At 41.6% G+C, this 20,400-nt stretch overlaps 3 protein-coding genes across 3 annotated transcripts; 1 reads left to right on the plus strand and 2 right to left on the minus strand.

The window, feature by feature from the left end:
• Positions 1-766: 766 nt before the first annotated feature.
• LOC6544584 (ketohexokinase) lies at positions 767-2,121 on the minus strand. The gene has a single exon (XM_001972347.3). The coding sequence runs from the start codon at positions 1,980-1,982 to the stop codon at positions 837-839; it is 1,146 nt and encodes a 381-aa protein (XP_001972383.1). The 5' UTR covers positions 1,983-2,121; the 3' UTR covers positions 767-836.
• Positions 2,117-3,248, plus strand: LOC6544585 (ketohexokinase). Its single transcript, XM_001972348.3, has one exon. It carries the CDS (start codon positions 2,216-2,218, stop codon positions 3,182-3,184), a length of 969 nt encoding a protein of 322 aa, XP_001972384.1. The 5' UTR covers positions 2,117-2,215; the 3' UTR covers positions 3,185-3,248.
• Positions 3,249-10,916: 7,668 nt separating this feature from the next.
• Positions 10,917-12,801, minus strand: LOC6544586 (fumarate hydratase, mitochondrial). The gene is made up of 3 exons (XM_001972349.3): positions 12,437-12,801; positions 11,363-12,371; positions 10,917-11,309 (listed from the first exon to the last, which is right to left on the minus strand). The coding sequence occupies exons 1-3, from the start codon at positions 12,578-12,580 to the stop codon at positions 11,050-11,052; spliced, it is 1,413 nt and encodes a 470-aa protein (XP_001972385.1). The 5' UTR covers positions 12,581-12,801; the 3' UTR covers positions 10,917-11,049.
• Between the last annotated feature and the right edge of the window lie 7,599 nt (positions 12,802-20,400).

Raw genomic sequence — 20,400 nt, forward strand, 5'->3', positions numbered from 1 at the left:
GGACGGGAGCTCCCTGCTCCAACCGCGTCAAACGGTTGGACATTTATCGATTTGCTGGCCAAGGATTATTTGCGCTGGCTTGGCATCGCCATCTCTGGTAATCTGTGCTGCTTCGCACCGAAATTATCTTCATCGCTCATACGCCGCGTGGCCCGGGAAATGCATGAAAATTGTCACTTATATTCGTGGTAATTGTTGTTGCTGCCTGCCTGTTGTCCGAAATGATAAATGACCGAATAGCCCCGTGCTCCGCCATTCACAACATTTGTCCAACGTCCAATGCCCAACGCCCAACGTCTACATAAATGTATATCTATTAGCATTTATCTTGGTCTCGGACCCGGACAAGTTTCGCCTGACTCAAGAATTAATCATGTGGCAATTATGCTGTGGCAACAGTTCTTCCACAGCATCCATTTGCACACACATACATAATGCTCCTTGGCTCCGCCATTTCCTCCAAGGGCTATCTGCGACATCGCCGAGCAGCCACCCAGTGAGAAACGCAACTAAATCATTGTGTCAGGAATTATGCCATGCCTTTACAGCCTGCTTATTTATGTATCTAAATAGAGCAGTTGGATTTAATCAGGTATGCCTGTCCTGCGTGCAGAATCGATCCATACCTTCTTGGTAAATGACCAATTAATTGCCCTTATAGCGATCGAAACTGACAGCTAACATGCCTACCGTCTTTTTATATTGATCAAACAAAATGAACTTATTAACAGCTCTAAACAACTAGTTAAAAACAAACTCTTTGTAATGAAATATGCCACCATACATTAAATGTTTGAAATTTGTAGAATATGTAAGATGGTACATGGAACGCCTTCCTAGCCAGGATATTCGAGCCCCACCGGAGTCGCAGTCGGCGCTTCCTGCCTAATGGGTGCAAGGGGGGCATTGTCCTGCAGGAGCTCAATTGGGCGCAACAGGTGCTTCCGGCAGCTATTCGGCTGATCGCCGTTATCCTCATCGTCGGAGGACACCTCACTGCCAACCCGCATTCTGACGGGCAGCTGGACCGCTTCGATTGGCAAGTGGCCCAGGCAGTCGAACCCCACATAGCCCAACTTGAAGCTGGCCACGGCATTGGCAAAGTCCACGGCCTCGGCCAACCGCCTTTGCCGCACAAAGGCGGCATAAATAAAGCCCGCCGTGAAGCAATCACTATCGCCAACCCGGTCGATGATCTTTTTGGGCTTGTGTGCCGGCAGCTCGAAGTACTGCCCTTCCGTGGTCATGCAACCTGCACCCAGGCTGCTCCACGGCACAATGACGCAGGGTCGGCGCACCCGGATGTCCCTTGGCATGCGCAGGAGCTGATTGATGCCCTCGCAGGTTTCCAGCGGCGAGTTCCAGCCTCTGGACTCGGCTATGTACTTGGTGACGAACACATAGTCGCACATGGCAATCAGATGCACGACCTGTGCGAAGGAATTAAATATCTGCAGCGACACCACAATGCGATCCCTTTCATCCCGCCCGTTGTTGTGATCGAGGATTAGGCGTATCATATCGCAGGTCTCACGCGGACTCCGTGCCTCGAAGTTCACCCAGCCGTACTGATCGAGATCCAGTTTGCGGAAATCGGCAGCCGTGACATACGGAAATGGCTTGTCGCAGTATACCACCGTGCAACGGCGAGTCCAGCGATCCTGGACGATGGTGGAAAAGGGCGGACTCTCGTCCGTAAATGTGCAGTGGCTGATGTCGATGCCCCGCTGCTCGAGATCGTCCACAATCATGCGATAGGTGGGATTACGGGTGAGCACGCCGAACAGCTCCACATTGGCGCCCAGCAGCCGGAGGGCCGTACTAACGTTCGAGGATCTTCCGCTGCGCTGCAGGGCTCCATTCTGGGTGCTGCACCTGTCGCACTGGAAGTCGACCTTCTCCATGGTGGTCACGTAGTCCACCTCCGTGCAGCCGACGCAGAGCACGGCCTTCATCACACTGATCGCACACCATTGGGTCATCCTGGCGGTTGTCTATGGCTCCTGTCCACTCCTTTCTACGATTCTCCACCCTTAATTTCAATTTACCATAATTTGGGTTTGTTTTTGGAATAGCTCTTGGTATCACAGACTTCTAGATCTCAGCTATCGTTACTGTTGATATTCTTGAATATCTAAATTTCCTGATCAAATCAGGCAGGTACTTTTTGGAACAACGATTTAAAAACATTGAAATTCACAAAACAGTATTCAATATGACCCAATATGGCAACAAACTGAGCTGGGCAGTGGGCAAGAAGACGGTGTTGTGCATCGGCACCACGACCATTGACTTCGTCTCGACCATAAAGCATTTTCCCAGGGAAAATTCATCGCAACAGGTTGTTGGAGGATACTGGACTCGCGGTGGAAGGGCTTCGAACAACTGCACTGTGCTCGCGAATCTGGGGGTCAAAGTGGAGCTCTTAGGAATGCTCAGCAATTGGAGTGTGTTCGAAGTGCTGAAAGACGACTTGAAGGGACGGGGCATCATAATCGAGAACTGTCCAACCTGTGACCAGGGTGCCCCCTTCTCATCCGTGATACTCTGCAAGGCGACTAAGACGCGGAACATTGTCTATTGCAATAATGATTTCCCCTACGTCAGCATTGAGGATTTCCGGAAGCTGGACCTTAACCGATATGGCTGGATTCACATTCGGGCACTATACTTTGATAAATCGCTGCCGATGGTCAAGGACATTCAGGCATACAATGCGACCAGGGAGGAGAAGATCGCGCTATCGATCTATTTTGATAATAACCTGGACGACATGTGGCCTCTGATGGATTACTGTGACTATGCCATATTCTCCAAGAAGCTGGCCCAAACCAATAGCTGGGCTTCCATGGAGGATGCCTGCCTGCAGCTGGACGAGCGATTGCGCATGCGTTGGGGCCTCAACCTGAAGCGACCATATGTGGTCGTCCTTTGGGGCGACCAGGGTGCCGGGATCATGGATCACGATGGCAACTACACCCACGCCAAGCCCCACAAGCCCAGACGCATCGTGGACGCCTTGGGTGCAGGAGACACCTTCATGGGCGCCTTCATCTACGCCCTCTATATCCGGGAAAGATCCCTTTCAGTTGCCGTGGAATTCGGAAATCGCATGGCCAGCTACAAGTGCACGAAAAATGGATACGATCACATCGCCAATATTTTACTGCCTCCGATCTTATGATTGGTCCGCCATTGAATTTCTCATTTTGAATTTTTTGTGAAAAAACAGAACAGAGGAAAGAGGCTGTTATGTTAGGATATATTCAAAAATGAAAAAATATCAAATTTTGCAAAAGTATGGGTGTTACAGTTTTGGGCGGATTGTGGGCGTAGGAGTGGTTTCCTTCTGCCTGTTAAATACTTTTCAACATACTTAAAAAAATTGGAATGCAGCTTCTTAGAGAATTTTACCAGAAATATTTAGAGGTATTCCACTTCAAAATCCGATTAAGATTAGTTGAGTTATGGAGTATCGAACTTCAGTCTTAGGACATTTCCTAATTTTTTTGAATTTCTAAAACATCATCACAACAAAAAAAATGACAAAAAAAATTTTAAAAAATAAATTTTTAAATTTGAATGCAGTTTTTTAGAGAATTGCGCCAGAAACATTTAGAGGTATGCCACTTCAAAATCCGATTAAGATTGGTTGAGTTATGGAGTATGGAACTTCAGTATTAGGACATTTCCTAAGTTTTTTAATTTCTACATCATCACATCAAAAAAATGACAAAAAAAATTTAAAAAAATTAATTTTTAAATTTGAATGCAGATTTTTAGAGAATTGCGCCAGAAACATTTAGAGGTATGCCACTTCAAAATCCGATTAAGATTGGTTGAGTTATGGAGTATGGAACTTCAGTATTAGGACATTTCCTAATTTTTTTGAATTTCTAAAACATCATCACATCAAAAAAATGACAAAAAAAATTTAAAAAAATAAATTTTTAAATTTGAATGCAGTTTTTTAGAGAATTGCGCCAGAAACATTTAGAGGTATGCCACTTCAAAATCCGATTAAGATTGGTTGAGTTACGGAGTATGGAACTTCAGTCTTAGGACATTTCCTAATTTTTTTGAATTTCTAAAACATCATCACATCAAAAAAATGACAAAAAAAAATTTAAAAAATAAATTTTTAAATTTGAATGCAGTTTTTTAGAGAATTGCTCTAGAAACATTTAGAGGTATGCCACTTCAAAATCCGATTAAGATTGGTTGAGTTATGGAGTATGGAACTTCAGTATTAGGACATTTCCTAAGTTTTTTGAATTTCTACATCATCACATCAAAAAAATGACAAAAAAAAATTTAAAAAATTAATTTTTAAATTTGAATGCAGTTTTTTAGAGAATTGCTCCAGAAACATTTAGAGGTATGCCACTTCAAAATCCGATTAAGATTGGTTGAGTTATGGAGTATGGAACTTCAGTATTAGGACATTTCCTAAGTTTTTTGAATTTCTACATCATCACATCAAAAAAATGACAAAAAAAATTTAAAAAAATTAATTTTTAAATTTGAATGCAGATTTTTAGAGAATTGCGCCAGAAACATTTAGAGGTATGCCACTTCAAAATCCGATTAAGATTGGTTGAGTTATGGAGTATGGAACTTCAGTCTTAGGACATTTCCTAATTTTTTTGAATTTCTAAAACATCATCACATCAAAAAAATGACAAAAAAAATTTAAAAAAATAAATTTTTAAATTTGAATGCAGATTTTTAGAGAATTGCGCCAGAAACATTTAGAGGTATGCCACTTCAAAATCCGATTAAGATTGGTTGAGTTATGGAGTATGGAACTTCAGTATTAGGACATTTCCTAATTTTTTTGAATTTCTAAAAAATCATCACATCAAAAAAATGACAAAAAAAAATTTAAAAAATAAATTTTTAAATTTGAATGCAGTTTTTTAGAGAATTGCGCCAGAAACATTTAGAGGTATGCCACTTCAAAATCCGATTAAGATTGGTTGAGTTATGGAGTATGGAACTTCAGTATTAGGACATTTCCTAATTTTTTTGAATTTCTAAAACATCATCACATCATAAAAATGACAAAAAAAAATTTAAAAAATAAATTTTTAAATTTGAATGCAGTTTTTTAGAGAATTGCTCCAGAAACATTTAGAGGTATGCCACTTCAAAATCCGATTAAGATTGGTTGAGTTATGGAGTATGGAACTTCAGTATTAGGACATTTCCTAAGTTTTTTGAATTTCTACATCATCACATCAAAAAAATGACAAAAAAAATTTTAAAAAATTAATTTTTAAATTTGAATGCAGATTTTTAGAGAATTGCGCCAGAAACATTTAGAGGTATGCCACTTCAAAATCCGATTAAGATTGGTTGAGTTATGGAGTATGGAACTTCAGTCTTAGGACATTTCCTAATTTTTTTGAATTTCTAAAACATCATCACATCAAAAAAATGACAAAAAAAATTTAAAAAAATAAATTTTTAAATTTGAATGCAGATTTTTAGAGAATTGCGCCAGAAACATTTAGAGGTATGCCACTTCAAAATCCGATTAAGATTGGTTGAGTTATGGAGTATGGAACTTCAGTCTTAGGACATTTCCTAATTTTTTTGAATTTCTAAAACATCATCACATCAAAAAAATGACAAAAAAAATTTAATAAAATAAATTTTTAAATTTGAATGCAGTTTTTTAGAGAATTGCTCCAGAAACATTTAGAGGTATGCCACTTCAAAATCCGATTAAGATTGGTTGAGTTATGGAGTATGGAACTTCAGTATTAGGACATTTCCTAAGTTTTTTGAATTTCTACATCATCACATCAAAAAAATGACAAAAAAAAATTTAAAAAAGTAATTTTTAAATTTGAATGCAGTCTTTTAGAGAATTGCTCCAGAAACATTTAGAGGTATGCCACTTCAAAATCCGATTAAGATTGGTTGAGTTATGGAGTATGGAACTTCAGTATTAGGACATTTCCTAAGTTTTTTGAATTTCTACATCATCACATCAAAAAAATGACAAAAAAAATTTTAAAAAATTAATTTTTAAATTTGAATGCAGATTTTTAGAGAATTGCGCCAGAAACATTTAGAGGTATGCCACTTCAAAATCCGATTAAGATTGGTTGAGTTATGGAGTATGGAACTTCAGTCTTAGGACATTTCCTAATTTTTTTGAATTTCTAAAACATCATCACATCAAAAAAATGACAAAAAAAATTTTAAAAAATTAATTTTTAAATTTGAATGCAGATTTTTAGAGAATTGCGCCAGAAACATTTAGAGGTATGCCACTTCAAAATCCGATTAAGATTGGTTGAGTTATGGAGTATGGAACTTCAGTACTAGGACATTTCCTAATTTTTTTGAATTTCTAAAAAATCATCACATCAAAAAAATGACAAAAAAAATTTTAAAAAATAAATTTTTAAATTTGAATGCAGTTTTTTAGAGAATTGCGCCAGAAACATTTAGAGGTATGCCACTTCAAAATCCGATTAAGATTGGTTGAGTTATGGAGTGTGGAATTTCAGTCTTAGGGTATTTTTTAGTTTTTTTGAATTTCTACAACATCATCACATCAAAAAAATGACAAAAAAAATTAAAAAAAATAAATTTTTAAATTTGAATGCAGTTTTTTAGAGAATTGCGCCAGAAACATTTAGAGGTATACCACTTCAAAATCCGATTAAGATTGGTTGAGTTATGGAGTATGGAACTTCAGTCTTAGGACATTTCCTAATTTTTTTGAATTTCTACATCATACATAAAAAAAATGACAAAAAAAATTAAAAAAAATAAATTTCTAAATTTGAATGCAGATTTTACATTCATATCGTCGAAAACGCTTCCTTCTGCCTGTTACATACTTTTCAACGAATCTAGTATACCCTTTTACCTTACGAGTAACGGGTATAAACATATAGACTGCCGGCTACCCCTCGTCGTCTTATCTAATTCCTTAAACTCAGCAACCATTCAGTGAAAGAAGGGTTTCTGAACAAAATTCTACAGATAAACTATCGCATGCCTCTTACCCTTTAAAATCAAACATTTATTACGTATCCGCACCGCTGGCAGATAAAACCATAATTACCTTTGCAGACGCTCGACCAAAAGTGTATCGACAATAAATTATGGGATAAACACACTTTCGTTGTACCGCCTTTTTACCGGAATTTCCAAACTGATTGCGAAACGAACCTGCAATGTCATTTATTTTTCCTCGCTGAAAAGGGTTCAAAAGTTTTTCATTCATATAGGTACCTTTTGTTGTTTACCCTTGGTCACTTGAATTATAGCCAGATTATTTAAATAAATAGGAGCCGTTCGTTCACTAAATGGGTCATTTCATATACCCACGAACAGCAGGTGACCAAACTGTCTCTGTTTCGAACCGATAAATAAATAAATAGAAGTAATGGATTGCGAACAGATTATGCAAATGTGGACCAAGGCAAATTCTTAATTAGAGATTTAAGTCAAAATCAATAAGCCTCTGATCTTTGAAATTGGTAACCGCGCATAAAAATGGCCGTTCCAAAAACAGAAATTCATAAATATTGAAATGAAAATCCTCGCACCACTCCGAAGGAAAAAGTCAAATCGAATTATGTATAAATTTCTTTGTAAAATCCAGAGATTTAAGGAGCCGAGTGGTCAAAACGGGCAACTGGCTGCCGTAAACTTCACTTTTGCCGCTTGATTGAAACTCATTTATCATCATAAATTAGAATTGGGTGGGGGACTTGGAAGAGATTCATCATACTCCCGCCAGCGGACTGTAATCTGGCTCAGATTGAAAATTAATGAGGTCATCAGGCTCTGTATACCCAAATTGCTGTGCCAAGTAATTTAGAGCAAAACAGGCGTTCCTCGCTTTTCTTCCTTCAAATTGCTATTTTTCGCCGTAAATTTTATGCTTTTTGTTGCCATTTATAAATTCACTTAACAGGGCGCCCAGGATTCAACCACCAGTAAGTCAAGTTCCGCATAGTATATTCATCCCCCTAAAACAATCTGAGAACTGCCCTTCGGAATTTGGAATTTTTGTTTGTACTCAGATATAACGTTTAGGGATTTATTTCATAACTTATAACCATTTAACGAAACTCTACTATAATTAATTGAGTATAATTTATTAAGGCGACCACAGCTGGAGGAATAAAATGGTTGTTACAAAGTTTTATATTCCTAATCAATTACTTTCCTTCAAGATAATAATATTGATATTTTTCACACAAAAACTAGTTAAATAATAAAATTTAAAAACACTACAAATGGTGGAAGGTCATTGAAGGTCATCGCGTAAATTGTTGTCCCGTCCCAGAACAGTTTGAAAAGCTCATTCCAAAAAGCTTCCGGTTTATTGGACAAATACGCAACCAGAGCTGTGATTATGCCGCTGTCCGCAATTTTTCAACATTTAATCAAAGGAAGGACATCGAGACCCCCGTCGATGGAGAAGATTGTGACGATGGGGACGCCATCCTGGGACTCTGCCATCCGTGTGCTCTGACTGGACAATTTGCTCTCCCCTGGATGATGAAAATGCGGTTCAATGTGCTCTATATGCTAAGCCCCTACCAAACTCCCAGTATTATTATTATTTATTTTCATACAGAGGGTGGCTGTCAATTTGATACGCTCCTTGATTGAAAAGCCAAGTTTTACTTGAGGTCCATATAACGGTCGATTTTAAATAAATACTAATGTAATGAACTTATTGCTAAGAAACTAAATTTGCTCGCAACAATTGGCGTACAAAATTTCGTTTTTCGTGGTCGTCGCAAAATTGTACTATGTCCGTCTGACTTCTGTGAAAGCAACATGAAAAACAAAACTACTATACCCGGATCATATTTTGATTATGTCAAAGAGAAAGGCAGCAATTTGGATTTGAAATGCGACCTTTGGGGTTACTACATTGCTTTTTGTATGGCTGGTACTTCAATTTACTTGTCACATTTCCGCCAAAGTCTTGCCCAACTTTTCTCATTTCGGTTGTCGCTGTTGTGGATGCTGTGATTCATTTCTATTTCAATTGCGACATCAAAAAAAGGACTTCCGTTTCCGCTGGCGCAGCTTGAAGCTTGCAGCCAAAAACTTAACGAATACTATTCTAGCAAAGCTTCTAGACCACTTGTACTTAAAAGATTCACATATAGAGACGAAATAAAATATTATTTAGCTCTAAGCTGTTTGTACTGTTTTATTAATTTTGTATAGTTAGGATATTGTGATAAGGATTCTACAAGAAACGGAGTTCATCGACTTATTCATTGCTCAATTGAGTGTGTTGTTGAGTATGTTAGTAAATAAATTTTATTTCTGTTATCAAATTTTATATTATTCCATAAAAACTCGATGAAAACTTTAAGTGGTCAAGCTGCCGTACAAAATTAAGTATCTACCCCAGGATAAAAATCCTTATCCAGTTTCGTTCTTATTTGCCAAATCTATCTAAAACTTTTGCTATTTAATTGCTTTTAATTTGGGTTTTGGGAGAAAATACACTGCGTATCCTAGCCCAAAACTCGACAAAAGTAGTCTCGGCAGTCAGAAAGTCAATAAGATATCAAACCCTAATTTGCATGCACGATGGCTGTGTAATCCGAACAGAAACCAGCCCATCGTTTGACTGAAGGCTTCATTTCCCCACTGCGTGGTATTGGACTACGTGGCGTATACGTAATTAATGGCCCAGGGCCTTGATGAACATGCGTTAGTTTACGCAACCCACCATTTCACTTTGAAAACTCTCGGTTTCTTAGCCCAATATTAATTCGGATTTGTTTGCTGTTGATTAGGGACTCTGTTGTCCACATCAATGAATTGTGGTAAAGTTTGAAACCTAATAAAACCGTATTGGGCCTGCAAATTGCCAAGCTAAAAACAATGTTTAATCCTTTTTTATATATGTATCTAGCCAGATAAATCCTTGCACTATTTACGCCTACTACTATATTATTTGCTACCATAGCAAACTATATTTTTTTCAGCAACTATAACCAGCGGGAATCAACTCTTCAGATTGACAGCTTGCTTATATAGTAGCAATTTGAAAGGGTAGTGGGGTGCGGGTCCAGTAATATCCATTATTCGATTATAGGTAATCGTACCCCTGACTTATTCGGTTCGATACGCAACCCCTAGGTAATGATAAACTCTGTTCGGATACGACGGCGGATACCTGGGATGTTATTGCAGACAATTGTAAGCTATTGACATTTCAATTGTCTTTTATTATTGCCAGGAGCGAGGAGCGAGGAGCGAGGACATAAGACTGGAAAAGGGAGTGATATCGACCCTCATTTAAATTACAAAAAGAGGGGAGAAACAAAGAAACAATGTGAAAGTAACACACGCATGCAATGAAAGCAAAAATTTGCATAATAATGGCAATTGCACTCGCTTCAGGTATTAAAGACTCTGGTCCCCGAGCCATCTTCAACTGGATTGGAAATGCGGGGAAAGGAGAAAAGTAATGCAAAAAAAGGGAAATGCCTGGGGGGGCGGGGGAATAGAAAGGAATAAGCAAAATGTAGGGAATCCAATTTTCACCTAATGTCGGTGGCAGCTTCAATCCGACTACATCAACGTCCCCTTCGATTGGATCGACCGTCATTTCCATGAAATAAGAAAATAGTCGCAATTGCTTCGAGCAACTTTTATTTTGCTTTTGTTATTTTTCGTTTCAAAGTATCAATTTGTGTATCATTAAAACAATTTGATTTCCTTTCCACTCGACGAGAGTGCGACCCTACCCGAAAGGTACCGGGTTCCGACTTTGACTTGACGACCTAATTTGGTACGCATTCAGCTGGCAAAGATTCCTTTGCAGAACCCTAATTAGGACCTTCCCAACGGATATGGCAATGGGTTTTAGTGGCATCTTACACTTTTCAGGGGATTGCTTTTTTGCATTCGATGTGGTGGCAAGTTTAATTGGCACCAAAATGTATATTTTTGTATCTTTCACTCGGTTGTATTTGCAACGATTAAATTTTGTAATACGCAATTTATGAATGGGTAACACGTGGAACATGGGAGGAGAACCTAAGAAGGACCCAGCATCTTCTCGGGACGCACCCACTCGTTGAAGTCCTTCTCCGAAATGCCGGCGTTCAAGGCCTCCTCCTTCAGAGTAGTTCCATTCTTGTGGGCCGCCTTGGCGATCTGGGCCGACTTGTCATAGCCAATGTGCGGATTGAGGGCTGTCACCAGCATTAGCGACTCGTTCACGATCTTGGCCAGCTTCTCCTTGTTGGGCCGAATGCCCTTGACGCAGTTGCAGTTGAAGCTGATGCAGCCATCCGCTACGAAGTACAGCCCATTAAATATTACCATTCTTACTTAATGTAACACTTACCCAACAGCTTGATGGAGCGAAGCACGTTGGAGGCGATCAGCGGCTTAAAGACGTTCAGCTCGAAGTGTCCATTGGCACCGCCGACGGTGACGGCCACATGGTTGCCCATCACCTGGGCACAGATCATAGTCATGGCCTCGCACTGCGTGGGATTCACCTTGCCGGGCATGATGGAGCTGCCCGGCTCATTCTCCGGCAGCAAGAGCTCGCCCAGTCCGCAACGCGGTCCTGAGCCCAAGAAACGTATATCATTGGTCACCTTCATCAGGCTGACAGCCAGGACATTGAGCGCTCCATGCACCTCCACCATGGCGTCTCGGCAGGCTAGGGCCTCGAAAAAGTTGGGAGCCACCACGAAGGGCAGTCCGGTGAGCTGGGCAATCCGCTTGACACACTTCTCGGCGAATCCTCGCCGGGTATTCAGTCCAGTTCCCACGGCGGTGCCACCCAGTGCGAGCTGATAGACTCGCGGCAGGACCGCGTCGATCCTCTGCAGCCCGTTGGTCAGCTGCTGGGCATAGCCACTGAACTCCTGGCCCAGCGTTAGCGGCACTGCGTCCTGGGTGTGGGTGCGTCCGATCTTGATGATATCCTTCCATTCGCCCACCTTGGCCTGCAGTGCATCCCGCAGAGCGGTGACCGCCGGTCGGAGATCCTTCGTCAGGGCAGTGGCCACAGCAATGTGAATGGCCGACGGGAAGGTGTCGTTGGAGCTCTGCGACTTGTTCACATGATCATTGGGATGCACTGGGTCCTTGGTGCCGATGCGACCGCCCAGCAGCTCGATGGCCCGATTCCCGATGACCTCGTTGCTGTTCATGTTGCTCTGCGTGCCCGATCCCGTCTGCCAAATGGGCAGCGGGAAGTGACCCTCGTCGTAGAGCTTTCCGGAGATCACATCGTCGGCTGCATTCGAGATGGCCGTGCTCAGCTTGGGGTCCAGTCCGAACTCCTGGTTGGTTTCGGCTGCCGCCTTCTTCAGTATGCCCATGGCCTGGATTATCTGGCGCTGGTCAGGTTAGCATTGGGTTACAAGTGGGCCATTGGGTTATAAGGTTAAGCCAGAGAACTCACCGGCATTCGCTCCTCCTCGCCGCCAATGCGAAAGTTTAGGAGGCAGCGCATCGTCTGAGCGCCGTAATAGCGATCCATGGGCACATTCATGGGTCCCAGGGTGTCGCTCTCTTGACGGGTCTCATCCTTCTTGCTGGGGTTCATCCTGGTAGAAATCGGGTACTATATTTGGCAAGCAGTACAAAAATGCTCTGGTGTTCAGCAGGCGTAATTTGACAACAAACAACCAGAGATTTCATTTAGCCAGCTTAAGTTTTTGGGTCGGTTTCTTCGGATTTTGGCTAGTCATTATTACATACCTGCTGGTTACGTCTGCACTGGAAAAAACTTATCATCACTTTAAACAAGATTATAATCATTTTGAAAACGAAAAGCTAATCGTAACTAAGTAAACAGTACTTACTAATATATACGATTGAACTCATAGGTCATTATTGATCAATGAAACGTTAATTTCTCAAAGTGTACGCCTTGGATAAATTACCAGTACTTTTCGTAACCATTTAATGGCAGGGTGTGTGAGTTTCCTTTGTTGTAGTCGACTGGAAACCATTATACTGGGGCAACACGTGATTCTTCTCCAAAATACGAAAATACGTTATATCATCATGTATGGCACTGTCCGCACTTTTGTGTTTGGGCCACGGCTTAGACAACCTGGCTTAGACGAGCAGACATGGCCGGCAATCGATGTTGGGTCAAAACGGCTGTGCTAGGCGGGTGGCTGAAGTGGAACAAATTAATTTCGTTCGCTTTAATTATTCCTCTTATTCTATTCTGCTGCGAAACACTCGATTCTGTCCGTCATACAAGTTGCTATAATTTGAGGGCTATTAACTCGCCGGCTGCTAAGGTCAAATGTGTACGCGGTATTCATGGTTTAATTATTTAAATGAATCCACGTTGGGATTTCGCTTTTCATTTCTCACATTATCTGTTCCAAGCCCGTAAATCATGCACATCATCGTGATTTCTTGGTTTTTCTTCATTTTTTTTTGTAGGTCTGGCCTTGGAGGTTCTACTTGAAAGGATTTCCCGCCCTTCGGAGTTACTCATCACTCAAGTTGGGTGTGTCTCCTGTACATGTGTGCCGCGGATTAGTATAGTTGAGCTATAGTAACTTTCAGGGGATTATGTACAAGCAGATAAGCAACTAATAGGTAATATAATATTCACTTCCATTTCTTATCAAGCTAGATGCACCCAAGTGAAGTTAGGCGGAAGTAGAGAATTTCGAGCGGTAATATTGGATTACAAGATATTGGTACGCAGTCCAGTTGGGAGAATCCGGAGTCAACTGTTGACCCCGTGGCAAATCGCGTGTATTCCGGCCGCTTGATACTTCACACCCTGGGCACACGAATAACCGGAGTCTCCTCCTTGCCGATTTTCATTATGGTTCTGGCCATATATCCCTGCGGTTTCTTGGGCCCGTCCAGCGAAGTTCTTTCCTTTTTGGCTGGCGAACAGCACATGGGCACGCAATGTTTCCGCTGCAGCGGCAGTCTAAAGTGTCCAATCAAGTTTTTGAAATGAAACCTAAATAACATGTCATAATAAATAACCTTCAAGCGACCCGGGGGCCTGCCAGTTAACTCTGACTCCGACTCTGACGCTGGTTCTGGTTCTGGCCAACGAAGAAATCCAAAATCCTGTAATTACAACGTAAATCCAAAATGTCTCAACGCCGCACAGCCGTTGCAAACTCACCCAAACAAACACACTCACTCACACACACACACACGCACACACACACACACGCAGAGGGCCGAAGGAAACTTAATTCATATATCAAAAAGTTTTTCGGACCGACCAGTGGACGAGAGTAGCAATTTACGCGCAAGTAGCCGGGCTCCACTACCAAGACCAAAACGCAGACCAAGTCCAAGACGAAGGCCATCACTGAGAGAAAGCGGAGGAGGTTTTGCTGGAAATGCAAGAAAATATGTATATGTGATCGTTAAAGGAAATAGTAGTTTGGTTTTTAGTATGAAATGAATGCGAATGAATTAGTATTTTTTAGAAAATGAATTGGAATGAATGCATTAAACTATACAACACTTTCGGCCAGTGTGCAGAACATTGTACACACTTTACAGGCTGGTCCTCGATTTCGGGCTTGGATTTCTGGAGGGCGCCGTGCGGGTGGCCATCCAGGATCCGGGGAACTGGCCAGGAAAGCCGGCGGATACGGAGCATGGCAGTGGGCAGCGGTTAGAGTGTTCCTACTGGGGTCTCGACCCGGTCTTCCACTGTCCGCCTGTCGTGTCGAATGAGAAACACAGCAATTATGCAATTTGATAATACTTCATTCTCGGGTAATAAATATTAATTATTTTTTGCGAATGTGATTTCGTGTTTCGTGCCCTCTTCGACCGCCCAACCGACCCACTGGGCGCTACTTTGCCGAGATTTATGGCCCGCCTGCCTGCAAACGAAATGAGACGGATACGTTTTCCATCTTTCCCCGGCGCTTTTCGCACCAGATGATAGCCGGCTACCCGGGCTTTCATGTCGGACACGTGGATTTGCCTAAGTTTCGTGTTACCACAATTGCACAAATGCACAGGAAGGATACTTCGATAGCACTGGTATTAGATTCCACGTTCTGTCTTTGCTATTTCAACGGCGAATCGGGCCAGTTCGTCTTTTGATCTGTGAGTAACTACTTCTAGTTAAGATACTTCTGTAACAAAAGGACGTATATTTTTGGGTGATCTTTTTGATGGATATAACAGTCTTGTGTTATGCCTTTTGGCAATTATAGCATTGATTTAACTGCACCCAAAACTATTTACTCTGCAGAAAAATGTAAGGAATCCGGGTCAATGGGGCGGTACTATTGTAAATTTCTCCGACGCATGTTCCGGGCTAATATACACACTTGGCATTAATTAATTTACCCCGCTGACTGGCTGGCTCCTCATAGTCAGCCATGGCAACCAGTGAGCTTGCCACACACCAGCGGGCCCAAACATCCGACCTCGTGTGTGCGGTTGGCCATATGTATGAGCCATATGTATGAGCCATATGTATGAGCCCGGATTGGAGCCCTCCGATCTGCGCCCCTGGGCATGGGCATATTCTCGTTGTCGTCTTTCGCAGGTTGGTTGACTTCCAGGCCGTTAGCTTTCATTTCATTTCGGTTCGTTCCATCAGAAATCTCTCGTGCATAAGGAACATTTTAATTTTGAAAGGGACTCTGACTGCTGACTCCGGTGGAAATTGCCATAGCATCCAACATATCACACTTGCACACAGACCGCCACCCACTGAAGCTTACCGAGCCATGTACAAAAAATATATACATATATATAAATAAAAATAACAGAGCTCGGCAAAAGGAATGAAAAAGTTAAATTGAATTGTGTTGGCTGTTGGCTGTTGGCTGTTGGCTCAGAATATGTTACTTACACACGTTCGCAATACTACAGTGCACAGTGCCCAACATTCCGTTCTTCGTCCTGTTTATCCTGCACTTGAAGTTTACGCAACTTTTTCGCTTAGTTCTTGGCCCGTTTTTGTAGGTGCTGCGAGCAACTGACAAAGTTCCCAGATGCGGCTAAATTGCTTGGGCAGAAGGCGAAAATTGGGCTGCGAAAGTTATAAGAAATAAGCCAGAGCCTTGGCAATGGAACAAATGTCGAAACAAAGACCATCAGTTAAGCTCTGTTGATAAGAAAAACAGATCATAGCCTCGGTAGATTTAGAGGGACTACAATTGTAGGTACTACAGTACGTACAAGAATCCATCTGTAATCAGTTCACATGTGTGCGTCTGTATCCTTTTGATGGCCAAAATAATTTCGCGTTTTGTGGCGAAAGCAGCATAGTAATTTCCTACGCACCACATAACCCAAATGACCAAGTTGTCGCCAGTAAATGGGCTCCTGTCACGTCATAGGTCTGCCATATTCCCGTCTGGATGGTTCAGTTCGGGTGCGGTATAGTGTTGGCTCTGGTTTGATGTTGGGCTCGGCTGCAGTAATCAATTTTAATATACCTCCCGAAGAGGGCATAAATGTTCGGGCCCATTGTTCTGGGTCTGGTTAATAAGCTCATGTCGATATTGGGGGCCACATGAAGCCATACGTCGCCACGGCCATAACATCAGTCAGTCCGTCAGTCAGTCAGTCAGTCTGTCAGTCTGTCAGATTGGGAGTCTGTCAGTCTGCCATTCAGTCAGGACATTGTTGTGGTTTCAGGCCCTCTATCAGTATCTACTTTGGTGGTAAAAGCTTTTCTGGACAGTTTGTCGGCTTGAGTTTGTCGAATAATGCGCTGATATTTAATTAATATTTTAAAAGTTAAACAGCTGCTAGTAGAAGTTTGGTAGGGAAATGCAGTTCTTAATTCTTACTTAAAGGAAATTTAATCAATTTGCGTCGTTTGTATCTGCAACTGATAAATATACTGCAGCCGAAAGTCATCTTAAAATAGTGGATATAAATAAGTAGTAAAAGTATTTTCATAGTTATTATTTTCCACCCGGAAATATTGCTTAGCATCTGAAATTGTTAAAGTAAAACTTGGTCATTGCAACGAACGTTTACTTGATGTCAAAAGTTTGGAGTCTCCGTTTAGTCAGATTTTTTAAGATTTTCCCACAATTTAATGGGAAACCAAGAAATAAGTATGTCAAATTGCCCAACCAAGAAGGAGCTGCAAACTCGGGCCAATATCTAATTCCGGCTCCGTTTTTGGTGTGTCAGTGATGTGTCGTTAAACTGTGAAAGGCCGTAAAAAAGCGGACCATAAAAAAATGAATGAGTGGAGGAGAATGGATCAGAGACTCCAAGCGATTGCCGGCCACAAATGAACGGGGCGCAGGCGAGTAAATCATTTTACAATGGGCCAAAGGCCGCCAACGGCTTTATGGCACCCATGAAGGACAATCAAGTAATAGCCGGCGATTTTTACGATGACACAGAACTACATAATAAAAGATATATCAGCCACTGTCCGTCCGCCCATTCGCCCAGCTAAAAGCGGCTCTGGAATTCAACAAGCTTTGCGCCTAGTGCCTAAATCGTTACATTTGGCACGCCAATGCCGGCGATGCATGTTGGCAATCACTCATCCGCCAGTTGGACTGCTCCGACATTTTCAATTTTCCATCCCGTTTTTCCTGGCTGATGGCGGAGGTGCGTTTTCCCTGTCAGCATATCGAAATTGACGCCCAGCACGCAAGCCAATAAGCCCTGTCAGTCCAGGAACATTATGCACAGAATAAGTCCTCAAAATCACACGCCATCGCAAATTACTTTCAGCATATTTATCTATTTATCCGAAAGATTGCTACTGAAAATGTTTCGAAGTCCTGACGCGGTATTTTAAACTTTGTTAAATTACAATGTTGTTAAAATCCTTGCTTAAAGTTGCATATGTGCTATTTTATAGAACGAAGTAATCTTGAATGGGTAAGAATACCTCCGTCACGTCAGCATCGGAGAATTATTATTGGAAATGCAATAGATATATAGGGGTCGATTATAGATATTGATCTATTTCTGATTTATATGTTTTTATATTTGGTGTTTTATAAGTGCTATAGTTCTCGAACTAAAGAACTTCAACTAGCACATGACGGAGTCGCGCCTATTTTAAATGAACTTTTCAATTTGTCACTTGCTCGGCCCAAAGGGCTTTAATGTTCTTGGCTTTGGTGGAAAAACCCTTGGCCGACTTGATAGACAGTAATGACATTTTCACGATTCGCCGGGCGGAAAACACTGAAAAGCAGCAGCAGCGCACTAGCACGACAACCGACAGGCAGCAGTCAATAATAAAAATTGCATGTTGAAAACACATTTGGGATTCCGAGAGTCACACACAGTCATTCTGTTGCCAGTCGTCCCTGTCTCCGTCTCCGTCTCCGTCTCCAACTCCGCATCCGTATCCGTATCCGAATCCGAATCAAAATCCGTATCCATATCCATCGCAGCGGAAGCAACAGCGAGCGGAGCAGTGAAGCGGTGGAGCGAAGCGGTTGACACCCCGTGCCCAGTGGAATCGGGATTCGGAAAACCCTTTTAGTTGCTCCTGGGGGGTCGGGGGACTCTAGTTTATTTATTTTCGGTTAATTTCTTTCGTTAGTTATGTTAGTGCCGCCTGCTTTCCCGGAAAAACCCATGGCCCGCATTTATTGCACATTGGCAGGAACTTTGTGATTTACTTAACTACAGTGAGCAAAAAAGGGGGCAAGGACACGCCAGAGGTTAATTCATAGCGGAGCTTTAACCGCGGCTAGTTAGTTTAGTTATTTACCTACTTCAAGTAAGTAAAAAACCATTATCTGATAACACTCACGATGCAATTGCTTTGTCATGTGGTACCATACCATTGAAATACCCATTTCTGGTTTAAGGCTTGAACTATAAACTGAGCCCAGCTTATCATAAACAACTTTTGAATCTAAGCTAACATTCAAAGGAATATAAAAAGGCGCCCGCTTTGTCCAAAAACCCCGCAGAAAATCATATAAAGCATAGCAGAAAAAAAAAGAAAATTTATATTAGCAATAATTCGAAACATACATTTTTTATTGCCGCTCGCAATCATTTAATCATCTGGAGTCATCAGTTCACTTTGGCCAAGAAGTGATGAAGTGGGGGGGCAGGAACTGGGATTGGGTGGTGTCGAGTGGCGCAGGAAGGAGTCTGATGCCAGGCAGTGGGAATAGCACATTTTGTCGCGCTTCCCCATCGACCATTTGACACATGTGTCACTTGCAACCGTTCCGCTTGCCACTGAAGTGATAGTGCTGCCCCATCAGCAGTTTTCCAGTCTGTTCTAGCTACCCTCGCAGCTTGGGAAGACCTATGAGCAACCCCTTTTCGAAATGTATTGCATATATGTTTTTATCATTGTAAAATAAGCATTGAGCAAAGCGGCTGAAAGATAGTAATCGAAAGCCTATGAAAGCGAGCTGGAGATACTTTACATATTTAAAGCTGAAGCCAGATAAATATTTAAGTAAATTAATTAATATAAATAAAAATATATTTAAATACTATAGTCGCTTAACTCAACTTGTTGTTTAAGCACCCATAATCCTTCTCCTTAAGACTATTAAAATTATAGGGCCAACATAATCTAAACTAGCTATATACAGTCCAGATTTGACACCGAAAAAAATCGGCGGCAACCCTGGCGACTGCGAATGGGACTCAGAATGGGCCTGTGAGTGGGACTGAAGCTGTCGCTGAGCCTTCGGTTGACAGCTGTCAGTGTCAGTTTACATAATTTATAGATTTCAGCGCATAAAAAAGTCATAAAATTTACAATGTTGCTTTCAACAAAAACACATTCGGGCGATTCCTCTGATGCCTTATTTTTATGAGGCAAGACATCAATTTTCGCACAGCACAGTCTAGCCTGCCTATAGCCACTACACACACACAGATACACACGCACAACCAACTATGCCATGTCCCATTTATATTTCTCAATTTTCCATTCCTCGAAGCAGGAGGAAAAGATTGTTTGTACTGCCATCGCCATTGGCATTCGAAATGCTTTTGATTTATTTGTATTTATGTGATTCCTTTCTCATACTCAACTCCAGCGATAAATTCTCGCACTCAACAAAATACATAAACGATTTATAGTTGCGAAAAGCGGACCAAACAATAACTAACAAAGCGCAGCGGCGTGGCAACAATGGATACGCATTCGGATTCGGATTCGGATACGGATTCATTCCGAGGCGACCCAAAAGGAGCTCAAGATGGCACAGAAGTGGGGATTTCGATGCTAAATCCCTCAGCGCAGCATAAATCTTTAATGGACAACCTTTCGCACTTTTTGCATTTGGTTGTGATTAAGCCGGGAATGGCTTTTTATGCGAATTCAGCGGAATATCTTAATTCGATACATAAATACACACTTGAGTGATACAACTTTTAAATTAAAGATATTCCCTTAAAAAAGTTGACTATACAAAGTAAAATAAATGGTGTTGT

This window comes from Drosophila erecta, unplaced genomic scaffold, assembly GCF_003286155.1.
Source record: "Drosophila erecta strain 14021-0224.00,06,07 unplaced genomic scaffold, DereRS2 tig00000021-arrow-pilon, whole genome shotgun sequence".
NCBI lineage: Eukaryota > Metazoa > Arthropoda > Insecta > Diptera > Drosophilidae > Drosophila > Drosophila erecta.